Source organism: Macrobrachium rosenbergii, chromosome 43 (genome assembly GCF_040412425.1).
Source record: "Macrobrachium rosenbergii isolate ZJJX-2024 chromosome 43, ASM4041242v1, whole genome shotgun sequence".
Classification (NCBI taxonomy): Eukaryota; Metazoa; Arthropoda; class Malacostraca; order Decapoda; family Palaemonidae; genus Macrobrachium; species Macrobrachium rosenbergii.
Genome location: NC_089783.1, coordinates 23145494 through 23159449, shown reverse-complemented (window position 1 = coordinate 23159449; position 13956 = coordinate 23145494). Strand labels below are relative to the sequence as shown.

The 13956-nt window shown below is 43.2% G+C and overlaps 1 protein-coding gene across 5 annotated transcripts in view; it reads left to right on the top strand.

The window, feature by feature from the left end:
* Positions 1 to 13956, top strand: part of LOC136828655 (NK-tumor recognition protein-like) — a 124636-nt gene that overhangs the window by 7828 nt on the left and 102852 nt on the right. For all 5 annotated transcript variants that reach the window (XM_067086702.1, XM_067086701.1, XM_067086704.1 and 2 more), the window contains one exon: positions 281 to 441. In XM_067086702.1, the coding sequence (XP_066942803.1) occupies positions 288 to 441 (154 nt within the window). In that variant the 5' untranslated portion in view covers positions 281 to 287. The remainder of the gene's footprint in view (positions 1 to 280; positions 442 to 13956) is intronic.

The following is a 13956-nucleotide window of genomic DNA, read 5'->3' as shown; positions in this document are numbered from 1 at the left end:
TCATGCTCAATTTACAGGAGGATAAGAATTCTGAGGCTAACACAGTACATAACTAATTCATTTTATGTGAACACTAGGTGTGTGTTAATATGAAGAGTTGCAGTTAGTAGCTAGGTTTTTGGAATCCATGAGCACTAGTAAATGACTTGTTTGTTGTGTAATATTAAAAGTGATTTTAAGGATTTATATGCAGAATTATTGCAAAAGATCATATATTTTTATGGTTCTCGTTATTTAGAAATTTTATATCTAGATAATTTTTTTTCTTTTTATTTTTCAGAATAAACATGATGGAGGGAGCAGCTGAAGATTCAACTGAAATAGAGAAATTTGATAGGGTAAAAACTACTGTAGATGATGGACAAAAGAAGAATCTGGCATTGAAGTTGCAAAGGATGAAGATGAGAGGCTTTGGTAACCAGCGTTCTTATACACCTTCAAGTAAGCAACATTTGAGGAGTATAGTAGCATATTTATAGCCATTGTAATTGATATTTATTCCTAACAGTCCTTGGCTCTTTACATAGGGATTAGACTTGAGAAAGTTAGCTGGAATGGCCATCTAACTTTAAGACAAAGTTGTCAATTATCAACAGGTAGGTGGAAGTCCCACTCACCTTTCAGTATGCACTCCACTTTCCTTTAAGCTACGGCAGTTTAAAAATGTCTCAGTGCTTCTCTGCCCAACTGCTGTTTGCTTTCTGTTTAACCCTGAAGGGACGGGCTAAATATATATCAAGTACACCCCCAGACTGCACAAATTTTAAGGTTGGCCAGCTTAAGGAAAAAACGCATCAATGGAAAGAGGGAGATAGGCAAATGCACATGGTGTAGGAAAATAAATTCTAAAAATTTTTTCCTACCTTCCACGGGAAGTTGAAAATGACTACAGTATTTACAATCCTGTGTGGGGCCTCTTTTACAAAACATTCGTAAAGATATGTTAATTTTACCAAATTATGCATATTTTTTCTAATTTATTTTATTTTATTTTGTAAAATTATAATTACAGCTCACACAATATCAACAGATAAGTACTAAAATCAGTAATAGATTTTGAGTATATTTGTTTTGTAAAATATTTAGGAGATTTACTGACATGGGGAGATGCAGTAACTTTTTGTGAGGTACAGTATACATGTTTTTTCTCATATTTCTTTGTACTTTTCTTTGCAAAATTACAATTATACTGACATACTATCATAAAAGATAAGAACTAAAACCAATAGCAATCCTTAGGTATATTTATGAGCAAATAAATCAAAAGGCATCCTGGAGCTGCAAAGAGGCAGTACATCCTCTTCTGAAATCGCAAGGCATACTGATGATGTCTCTCCCGTGCTGAGGTAATAAGATGCCATAAGTCATTTATGGACCATTGAAGTGCTATGAACCTCTTTCCCGCTAAATTCGTTAAAACAGTTTGATGCGTAATATTAATACTCATATGGGGATTCCCATCCATCACCCAAAACCTGTTATAGATACTCAGTGAGGATTCCCTTCCATGGGTTGTTTGTTCCTACACGAATACAAACCTTTGGTCTTTACATATGGATATTACTTGCAGTGTGAGCTGGGAACGGCCATTTAAGTTTAAAACAAGGCACAGGTAGTCCTTGGTTATCGGCGGGGGTTCCGTTCTGAGGAAATGATGATAACTGAAAATCGGCGATTTTCGCGGCTTATCGGCGCCAAAAAGTGCCAATTTTTGGTTATCGGCACCTCTTTTACGTATGTATCGACGCCGATAAGCGGAAATCAGTAATTTTCAGCACCAAAAATTTCCGATTTTCGTCACTAGACAAGCCCCGTAAAACCGGATCGCCATTAACCGCGGACTGCCTGTAGTTAACTACGGACGGTAGTGGTGGAAGTCCTGCCCACCCAGTCAGTAAGCATTCACCTTGCTTTTGGCCGTCATCAGTTGTAGATGTCTCCTCTTCCCGACAACCCATTTGGCTTACCTATGTTTTTGTTTGTGAAATACTTATGTATACTTGTGTTTTTATGAGAGTAGTTGTTTGTTGCTATTTTGATTATGCAAACCCATGACTTATCTGAGCCTAAAGAGAGGAAGCTGTGTGTCATGAGGCGCTGCCCCAGATGCAGACAGACCCTGTATTCCTTCTTGCCCCCAGCCAAGCTGCCTATCATTGTTGCCATCCCTAAGGGAGCAGGCTCCCCTTCACTGTCTCCTACTGCTTCGCTGGTAGAGAGTCGCTGTAGTAGGGTGATGACCCAGGATGACTCCTTGCCAATGGTCTCCGTTCATTTGAGTCGGGGTGATTCCCCCTCAGGGCAAAGGGGAGTGCCCCCTCTAACCTGACTTTGATTCCAGGTGTGGCAGACCCTGAGGGGCGTAGGGAGTTAAGGCCTTCCCTAGGCCTCCTGGGGATGCCTTCTGTGGAGGGTTTGATCTCTCGCTTGAGGGCCTCTAATGCCCCTCCAGTGACTGGGTTCCTCCAAGCTTTCTTCAAAAGTAATGACACAAACTTATCACTTTAAGCCCAGAAGTGTAGCAGTTGCAACATCCCGTATGTCTAACAAGCTATAGATGAGGGATTCCTTACTCAGCTCTTCCAGACCAGGGGTGTTCAGAGATTCGCCCCAGACTCCTAAAGAATGAAGCTTAGTATTTGTTTAGGAACAAATAGCAAATTTTTAAAGTAAATTGTATTTTTCTAACATACAAACCTGATGGTCTTTACATTTACAGCCCACTTCAGCCACCCCTCATTCTAGTACCTGGGCCAAAAGGCAAATTGGAGTGCAGACTGATGAGTGGGCAGGGCTTCCCCCCTACTGTTGGTAGTTAATGACCTTGTCTGAAAGTTGAACGGCCATTCCAGCTTGCATAGGCAAGGTAAATCCTGTATAAAGAACTTCAGGTTTGTATGTTAGGAAAAATACAACTTACTTTAAAATTTGCTGTGTATGTAAGCAGTGTTTAATCTTGTAAAAGTAGTGGGGGAGCCTAAGGTAATTAAAATTATTGTTTCTTTTAAGATAATGGGATTCATAATAGTGTAATGATAGCTGGGAGAATATTATGATAGACAGAGAAAGAGAGAGAATAATGAAACAGAAAGTGTTATGATTAGGTAGCCAAAGCATTGGTGCAAGAGTAATCTAAAGGCAACCATAATAAAACTGCCTACCCATCTCACCTGTGTCCTGACCTTTCAACTTTCGCCGGAACCTGAAGACTTCCGGTGACGTCATTAGTCCCACCCATGAAGGAGGGAATTAAGTAATTTAATCACACCCAAAGGGACGTCGTTAGATAATCTCCAACCACTAAAGGACGACTACAAGACGGAACAGAAGCAATGGTCCGCCTACTATGGGATGGATATTTTCCTTTGAAGAATCTTCAGAATGCAAGTTTGAAGGGAGAGAAGCATATAGAAGATAGTTAGAGAAGCAGAGAGAGGAGAGCCTTAGAGGAGTGAGGTCAAGAGCCTCACCAGTTGTGGGTTAAGAAGAAGAAAGAAAGACTCATACTTCGATTCACTTAACTTGTATAAATGCTGTATATTTTATTAGTGTGTTAATGAAGTAAGAAAACTACACTGTGTCTTCCTAGGCCTCCTGGGACTCTAACAACTAACAACAAATAAAGCTAGAAACAATAAAGTAACAGTAAAAGAAGTAAAGAAAGGAACATCATAACATTTGGTGGAAACAACATTACACTAGCAACAAAAGGGTATGAATTCCAAGGTCTTAAAAGATACAAGAGGAAGAAAACTTTTGCCTACATGGTTCTTCTTCTGAGGCTTGCCAGCTGAAGAAGAAGAAGGCTGCCTCTCCCCCCAAAAGACCCACCATGGGACTATTTACGTCAAATAGGCTCAAAATTCACCATTGCAGGGATGGTGAATTTTGAATTAACCTTAGGAAGGACATTGAGAGCTGCCTCTTGGCTTGACGACTCTCAAGGGTCATTGTTAAAGCTAATTGAAAGGACAGTGTCCAAAGATTTGTGGTTTCTCCATCCGGGAAAGCCTTCAAGTACACGACAAAAAATATAGTAAACTTCTTGGCTAATGTACTGTTGAAAAGAAGGGAATCTCCTCTCTGTAGCACAAAAGCAAATCTCATCAGACAGTTGGTCGAATCTGAGAAACAGTGCTTTGTCAGATGTGTCTCGGCAATGGCAAGTCATCATCGGTCACCTGTTGTCATTGGAGAAGCTGGTTCCTCATGGGCGGCTTCACCTTTGTTCTCTCCAGTGGGGAATGAAGGAGTACTGGTCCCAGTTTTGAGACCCTCAATCCTTTCCGAGGGCTGGGGTGCACACCTGGAGGAGTTACCGACTTCTGGAGTGTGGAACAGAGATGACAAGCACCTTCACATTAACATCCTGGGACTGAAGATGGCCTTCCCAGCCCACCAAGAGTTTCAGAATTAAGTGATGGGACACTTGGTGGTGTTGATGAGCGACAACACAACAGTAGTGGCATATTGGTGTCCCTCCCGCTGCATCAGTTGACATTGCAGGTGCACGAATGGAAAATAGCTGACTCGGTAGAGCTGTCAGCCAGGTACATTCCAGGCAATAGGAATATAGTGGCAGACAAGCTCAGCTGCCAGAATCAAGTGATAGGGACAGAGTGGTCCCTTCACTCAGACATCACAGAGAGGTTGTTCAAGCTGAAGGGGCTTCCTGCCATCGATCTGTTCGCCGCCCAGCAGAACAGAAAACTTCCAGTCTTCTGCTTCATCGTGCTGGACCCGTGGGCCGCTGTGGAGGACACATTCCAACACCCGTGGAACAACCTTGACGTGTACGCCTTCCCTCCGTTTTGTCTCATTCGCAAGGTAATCAGCAGGCTGTTGATCACCCCGAATCTCAGAATGATTCTGGTGGCTCTGCGGCCATTTGGTATCCTGACCTGCTAGCTCTGCTGTCCGAGACACCAGGAGAGATTCCTCCCTGGCCCAACCTTCTGTGTCAACCGCATGTGAAGTGGTACCATCAGGCAGTGCAGTCCCTGTGTCTTCACAGCTGGAGACTATCCAGCATCTCTTGCAAGCGAGAGGCTTTTCTCGCCATGCAGCATCAGAGATGGCTGGATACCTCAGGCAGTCCTCTGCAGCGATGTACCAGGGAAAATGGGCCATTTTCTGTGGTTGGTGTTGTAGACAGGGTATCTCTCCAGTCGGAGCCACTGTTCAGCAGGTCGCTGACTTCCTCATCTTACTTCGTCAAGAGAAGCTTCTTTATGTTTCAGCTTTAAAAGGCTATATGGCTGCAGTCTTATACCTGAAAGGTGTAGACATCTCCTCATTGGAGATTTTGCTGCTGATGAGAAGTTTCAAAATGTCTTGCCCTCCCAAGGACCTCAGGACTCCTGTGTGGGATGTAACTCGTTTTGAGGAACCTGACTTGTGCACCGTACGAGCCTTTATGAGAGCCATTAGACAGGGACCTGACCCTTAAGACTGCTTTTCTGCTTGCCCTGGCATTGGTGAAGAGAGTAGGCAAACTTCATGGACTTCCCTTTGATGTTAAACACTTGAGGGGATGGGGATCAGTTATGCTCAACTTCGTCCTGGATTTCGTTGCGAAGACTCAGAACTTGTCGCTCCCTGACGCCAGGTTTGAGTCCTTCACAATCCCCTCCCTATAGGACTTTGTTGGTAATGATCCAGACGAGATGCTACTTTGACTTCATTAGCACTGGCTCTAACAAGAAAGAAGCGTCCAAGAACATGATTTTTCTGGCTTCATGAGACAGTCAGGAGAGCCTATTCTGCAGCTGGCGAAGACGACACCGGTACCTTCCACCCGAGAGCTCACAAAGTCAGGGACATTGGTCCAAACCTCATATTCCAGAAGAATCTGTCAGTTCCTCAAGTACAGGAAGGGGGGGGGGTGTGGTCTCAACAGACCACCTTTACATCTTTTTACCTTCGGGACATTGCCCATAAACCTTTGGACACATTTTCCTTGGGACCTGTGGTGGCTGCTCAACAAGTTGTTTAGCTTACCCGGCTCCTCTGAGAGGACAGGTAGCATCTTACCTAAGGTGTTCGGTTATGGAAGTTACCCCGTAAGAGTGATTGCGTGAGTGACTGGCCTCTCCTCCTCCTTTCCTCGTCATCCTTTCATCTCTTCCTTTAGGCAGAGAGTGGGATTCGAGGCGACACATGCTGGAGCTGGCAGCCAATGCTTCAAGCATCCATTCTGTTTTTCTATGTTAGATCTATAGAAGCAAACCCTCTCCTTCCTCTAGCAAGGGGAGGAAGGAGACCCTGACATAAGACAAACCCAGTGCTCATATTTGTCTTACTGTCACCGACTTTTAGATTCATCCTAGCCTACTTTCTTATGAAGTTACATTCCCTAACTCATTCGAAAAGGCCCAGAAGTCTGACAATTGATCATACACTTCCTATACTCCAATCATTGTCAGAGGCATGGTACTCTTTCTCGCCCTGTCGGCCTGGAAGGGAAACCCAGGTGTGGTGAACTCCCATCAGTTCAGAGACTCGCCCAGAATACTCCTTTAAACAAGTGAGTCTTCCTAATGTAAAGGACCAAGGATTTGTATATCCTATAGGAACAAATCACAATTTCTGAAAGTAATTTGTATTTGTTCCAACATATATAAACCGTCGGTCCTTTACATTAGGAATTACTTTCAGCAAAGCTAGAAATGGCCGTTGAACTTTCAGACAAAGTAGTTAGGCAGTTAACTACCGTCCAGGAGGCAGGAGTCATGCCTGAGTCATGCCTGCCTGGATGTAAACATTCCAACTTGCTTTTGGCCGTCATCGGGTGTGGACATATTTCTTCACCCTCTGCCTTGACTCCTGTCAAGCAGATTTTACCTGGTGGGATCTTTTTCTTATTGTTTGCTAGCATGAAAGCTTCTGATAAACATTGCAAGCCCTCCTTCCCCCAGCATGTGTGCCCTGGGATAGGGGGTAAGAAGTGTAATAGCTTTCGATCTGATGTTGACATGGACCCACAGTGCTCTTTGCTCCTCTTGCAGGGGGTGTGTGTGTTCACATACTTCACCTTGTTCGGAGTGTTGTTCCTGGTCTGCTGAGCAATGGGTGAAGTTTGAGGGGCAGAGACAGTACTGGAGGGAGCCCGCCAGGGCATCATGTGAGGGTTATACGTCCTTGATGACTCCCTTGGTGGCTGATCCCTGGGGATCGTTTCTCCCTCGCGGCAAGCTTCCCCTTCTTGCTGCCTCTCCTTTGGGTGAGGACTTTCCTCCGTCTTCTTCACTCACTTTGTCGGGTGTGGAAGGCCTTGGGGAAGTGGACAATCAGGACATCCTCTTGGGGGCCTCTTCTCGCTCCAGGGGGGGAATCTTTTCCCCTGGAGCGAGTAGAGACTCCCTTCTTTGACCCAACTTTGTCTTCAGGTTTAGCGATAGAGACTTGTCTCAGTAGGCAGGCTCCAGACATTATTTCTACCTAGCATCACTTGGGTTTACCTGGCATCCTGTCATTGGAGGGCCTGCTTTCCCATCTGTCTGGCACTCGTGTGACCACCCGCACCGCGACTACTGCCACCACGTCTACAGTCACCATGACTTCATTTGCCAAATTGCTGGTGACTGTCGCCCCACACCTGGGTACCCATGTATCAGCCATGCCCACCTCTCACCATGCCTTGCTGCTGCCGCCTGGCTTCCTGGCCCTGCTATCCCTACCAGGCCCCTCCGGTATGGTAACCTCATCTGTTCCCTACATCACGGTTCATGCTGTTGCTGACCTACTCTCCTTCCCGGCTCCTGGCTTACCTGGCTCTCGGCTCGGCCTGGCTCCTGTTCCTTCTCCACCCGTGTCTCGACTCCTGGCTTCCCTGGCTCCTGTGCTGGTCCACCTGTCCCGGTCACTCTGGTCCGATTGTTGATGTCTCCACTGCCTGGGATGCTCCTGCTTCCCTGGCCCCCCTGGATGCTCCTGTGTCTTCTGCTGCTTCCTTCTGGATGTGGACCTGACCGCCATCCTGAAGAAGATGACAAAGCAGAGGTCTCGGAAGGTGTCATCGTCTTAATCGTCTTCGTCTGCGTCGTCGTCATCTTCTGCTACCTCTTTGCTTCTTCCAAGGTTTTTCAGCTGAGGAAAAAGAAGGCTGTCCCCCCTGCCCCCAGAAGTCTCGCCCTGGGACTTCTAAGGGACTGCCTCCTTCCACAGGGAAGGCAGTGATTCGTTTACCACGGTCAGTTGTCTCAGGAGCTGAGGGCGTGCAGGCCTTGGTTTGCTCTCCTGTTGCTGTGCCGAAGAAGTCGCTTCTAAGGCTGGCACTACGTCGGACACTTGTTGGTGAGCTGTGCTGATTACCCAGGTCTCTAAGGAGACTCGGGTACCCCGGACTGGTACCAGAGAGACCTCTCTCCATACTGACACGGGTGCAGGATGAAAGAGCCTGGACATGCAGGTGTCTCGGCTCTTCCTGCTGGCACTTCCATGAGTGCCAAGCAAGGTTCCTGGGAAGGTACTTCGGCCTCTCGAGTCCAAACACCTGGTGAGACGGAGAAGAGGTCCCCTCTTCAGCCTTCTTATGAGGTTTTGGCCTCGAAGAAGACTGGGGCCTGTATAGAGGACAGCGCAAGTTATCGCCAGCCAGCCACGTTTTTGACTCCACCCAGTCCCCAGCCAGTCTGCATGGCCAGCCTGGCTCGGTGGAGTTGAGCGCTGGCTCGATTCGCATGAACCACTCCACTTTCCTCGGGACAACACTTCACCAATGTGAAAGCATTCTCCTTGACCCAAGTTGCCGTCATCACCAGAAGTTGGTGACCGCTCTTGGCCCGCTGCTCCTGATGGTTCCTGCTAGCAAGACCAGCAGGGGTGCCTGATCCTCCTCGCCTGTCCCCTCATCCTCCTGGGCTTCCCCTAGGAGGTGCGAGTCGGACAGGAGGAATTCTGGTGAGTTGTCTCCCCGGAGTTCAACTACAAAGGATTACGCTCCTGGCTCAGTTCTCGGATCAACCAGATCGTATGCCTGCGTAGTGCAGGAAGGATCCCAGGGGTCTGCCAAGGTTCTCCTCCTGCCGGGAGAGTAGATTGGGAGGACCACGCCCTGGAAGGACTGGAGGGTCCTCTTTCCCAGGACGCGGGCACCCCCCAAGACACAGAGGACCTTTGCAGAGGTTTTTGCGCTGATTCATCAGCACAGCCTTTCGCACCTCAAATCCTTCTGGGGTCTGAAGAAGGAACCTAAGGTGTCGGTGGGGCTGCCATGGTCCATGCTTGCTGAGGGGGTTTGAACTGCTTGGGCAAGTTGCTTCTCCCTCCGCTACCTCAACATAAGCGATTCTACACGCCTTTGGAAGGGGCATTGCCGCCTAAGCTGGTTGGCCCGGACCTGGTCTGTCTAGGCCCGGGTCTCTCGTTGCAGCAACTTACTGTGGAGGGTATCTCCCTTTCACAGCAAGAGGCAGCAACCCTGGAAGCCACCACCATGGCGGCTCTCCAGGCAGTCTCCTGGTTGGATCTGTGGTCATTAAGTTAAGTATACCTTAGTTTTACCAGACCACTGAGCTTATTAACAGTTCTCCTAGGGCGGTTCACAGTATCCAAAGTGGCTGCCTTCTCGGGCACAACCGTACCCGGGGAGGACTCCACTTTTGGGAGACTGTGCCAGTCTGGAGGTAGAGCAATCTCTTACCTCGCCCACCAGACAGCAAACCTGTGAGCCAAACTGGTTCTCAAGCAGAGAGACGCTTCTCTTTCTTGCTTCACCAGGTCTTTGGGACCCAAGTCGGCAATGACCCTACGGAACGGACCGTTGCTGGGTACCGCCTTTCTCTTCCCTAGAGAGTTGGTAGATGCTGCAGTGGATAAGCATTAGGCCGATGACAGCAACTGCCTTGTCCACCAGGCAGTGGTTATTGTTTGTTTTACTAGAAATATGACCGAAATCAAAAATGTTTTGGATTGGAAATCAGCTGAGGATGATAATGAGGTAAGTTTTTTTTACCATATTTAACTCAATTCAGAGCGATTTTCTTGCTTCTAGTTACCATAAATGAATCTTTGGTTACTCTATTTATATGGGACAAGCTTATTTTTTCGTTATACGGAGTGTTTTAAGTCGAAGTATGACTTAAGTCTTGTTGTGAACTAAATTTAGTAATTTCTTTTCTTTAGTAGATGGCATGAGGGCATTTTTTGTGTAAACAAATCAACAGATTCAGTTTGCTATTTTCACTTGATTTTGCTATTTTCACTTCACTTCATCATAATACAGGCAGTCCCCAGTTATTGGCGATCCGGTTTGATGGCGCTTGTCTAGTGACGACAATAACCGGATTTCCGACGCCGATCTCCAGTTATTGGCACTGATCCCAGGTTATTGGTTCCAGTCCCCGGTTATTGGTGCTGATAACCAGATATCAGCGCCAATAACCAGGGATCGGCGCTATTATCAGCGATTTTCAGTTATCACACTGTCAGGAACAGAACCCCCGCTGGTTACCGGGGACTGCCTGTACAAGCTTTTTTTATCTTTTATCGGCGTGAAAGTATACTTCACTAACTGGCATTATTATATATACAAATGTTTTTACATTTTATTGTTTGTTTTACTAGAAATATAACCAAAATACATCTTGAAACTTCACATAAAATTGGTGAGTATCTGCTATTTTATGAAAAAAGAAAACAGAATAAAGAAAACACAAAGAAAATGTACATCAATAAGATATAAAAATAGGGATGACCTTTAAAACTTCTCCTCACGTATTTGAAGGCATATTTTTGTCATATTTCGTGCTAAAGCTGCTGCATTTCAAGGAAATTATGCTTCCCGAACCAATTTTAATTACTAAAGAATAACTGTATACCAGTTAAAAGCTGAAAAAAGCATGAAATGAGGTTAAATAAGGTGAAAATAGCGTACTATTTCGGTAGGAAAGCATTTATTAGCATTTTTAGTGACTCGTATCAAACATTAGCTATTCTTCCTGATCCACGACAGGTTCTGGAACCTAACCTCGTGAATGTTTGAGGTATTACTGTAAGAAATTTGTGAAAAATTCAGGAAAATAAATTGTACCCATGTTAAACCACCTACGTAGACATGCCATATTAGAAGATGAAAAAGAATACGTACTGTCCTTGATCTGAAAGAAATAATATAAGTAATATAATAGGTGAAAACTTAGCAAATGTAAATAGTGATAAAAATGTAAATGAACAGTTCCATACAAAGGAAAATAATGTAGAATTAACAACAATAAATTTTGAAACAATAGAAGATATATATTATAATAGAAAATTTAATATGGAAGAGTTGGAATATGCTCTCTTGAACAGCAATAAATCTGCTCCTGGAGGAGACAATATTTGCTTTGGGATGATGTGCCACTTAGCACCTTTGGCAAAGTCATACCTTTAACAGTTTTATGATAATTTATGGATTCGAAATCTATTTCCGGATGAATGGCAATATGCTATAATTCCCATCCCAAACCTGGAAAGGATCCAAGTAATATAAATAATTACAGACCAGTTTCTTTAATAAGTTGCTCATGCAAGTTGCTAGAGAAGATGGTAAATGCTCAACTAGCATGGCACATTCGAGAAAATAAAATTCTGACTCCCAGTCAATTCGGGTCACAATTTAACAGATCTACATTAGATTCTCTTTCTAACTTCGAAGACCACATATGCAGAGGATTTGAATGAAAACAAATTACTGTAGCTGTCTTTTTTGATGTTGAAAAGTCATATGGTACTACTCGGAGGTATGCAGCATTAAAAAGTTATATAAAAACAGCATCCATGGACATTTACCCAGGTTTATCCAAACTTTCTGACATCGCACTTTTCAGGTGAGAATTGATGATGTATTGTCAAGCACATTTCCTCTTGAAAATGGTGTTCCACAAGGAAACGTCCTTAGTAGCACACTGTTTACTTAGCAATAAGTGATATCAATAATAATCTACCTAATAGAATTAAAAGTAACCTGTATATGGAGGATTTTGCCATATATTATTCAGCACCTCGAATAAAACATGCAGAAAGAATCATTAAGAAAAGAATAGTAAAAATAGATGAATGGGCCTCATCTGTAGGTTCAATTTTCCATAGATAAAACTCAAGCAATCGTGTTTTAAAAATAAAAAGTGGAAAAAAAGGTGAAGAAATTGATTTAAAAATAAGAAACCATAGTACTGTATACCACTTGGCCAAATAGCAAAATTTTTGGGAGTAGTATTTGATACTCGCTTGAACAGGAAAGTCCACATACATACATCAAATCAAAATGAAAGAGATCATTAAATCTAATTAAAAACTACCAAACACTACTTGGGGAGCCAATAGACATACCCTAACTGTACTGTATAAAGCAATAATTATGCTGTCTATTATTGACTATGTAAGTGAAATACATGGGTGAACATCAGACGCAATGCTGAAAACGTTAGACCCAGTTCATAACAAGGCCTGAGAATATATTCAGGAGTCCTTAGATCCTCAGGTACGTCATCTTTACAAGTTGAATGTGGTAAACTACCTCTCTCTCTCTCTCTCTCTCCATAGAGTGTCAGTAACAATGAAGAGTGCAGTGAGAATTCAAACAAATGATTCACCAACCAAAAAATTATTTGAATCAAGATTAGAGCTAGAAGATTGTTTGAGTCACTACATAGAGATACAGTATACTGTACAGTTACCTTCAGTAGTAAAATTACCTCCTCCTTGGACTAATAGCAAAATGAAGATTTGCACACTTAAAATATTTATCAAAAAGTTTTTCTTATACCCCAGACCACTATAGACAACATGCAGTGGAACACAATCCAAAAAGGTCCACATTACACAATTTACACAGGCAGATCTAAGCCTACAGTATCCCAAGACAAAACGTATTAGTTTTCTTTACCTGATAATTCCTCAGTATTTACAGCTGAGTTTGTGCAATAGCATCAGCCATAAAAATAATTAAAGAAGCCTCATTTAATAATTTTGTGATTTTTAGCAACTCCAGAAGTGCTATAGAAGCCATTCAAAGTTATAAACCAAAAAATAATATTGTACAACAAATTAAGTTTTCACTCCGAATGTTGTATAATTATTGAAAAATATTGAAATATGTTGGAGCCTGTCCCATGTAGGGATTAAAGGAAATGAAGAGACTGATAAAGCAGCTAAAGAGGCAGTCCACATGACAAGAGCAAATGTAAACATCCCTATTAGTGACTATATATAAGAACAATCATCATTGTAAATAAAAGGCAAAATATATGGAATGAGGAACCCATAAATAATAAATTGAAACAGATAAAATCCTGCATTGGACAATTGAGTTCATCATATCAGTGAAGGAGACACACACAAATAATTCTGATGTTTTCGAATAGGCCATACTCGTTTGACACTTGGACACTTGATGAACAATCCACATGGCCCTCCTCCTGAATGCTCAGAGTGCAAAGTGATGATAACAGCCAAACATGTACTGTATATTATATGATTGTCCAAAATATAATCAACAATAATTATCAACTTTTAGAAGTAAATCATGGAGGGACATTTTTTCAGAATCTTCTATATTTTCAGTAATTCCAATTTTAATATTCATGAGGGACTGTGATTTAATTGATAAAATATAAAAATAAGTAAATGATGAAATTATGAAAACCTGTAGGGTGTTTAATGAATTAAAAAAAATTTTTAAATATTACTTAACTTATTCTGAATTTTTATATTCCTTATTTTTAGAGTGTGTATGCATGAAAACATGAGTAAATTTATTTGTTGTGTGCATGTGTTCCAGTGTGAGAGCCTATGCCTCTGTGCAGTTTCATTTTCATTCATTCATCACCACACTGAATGACCTATTTGGTCCTAGCGCTTGGCCTCTGGCCTAGACTTAGTATTTCATTAAAATCCTTCCGGTCAGCCCTATGAGAGCTGATAGTCAGCTCAGTGGTCTGGTTAAGCTGTTTTAATAATAATAATAATGACTGA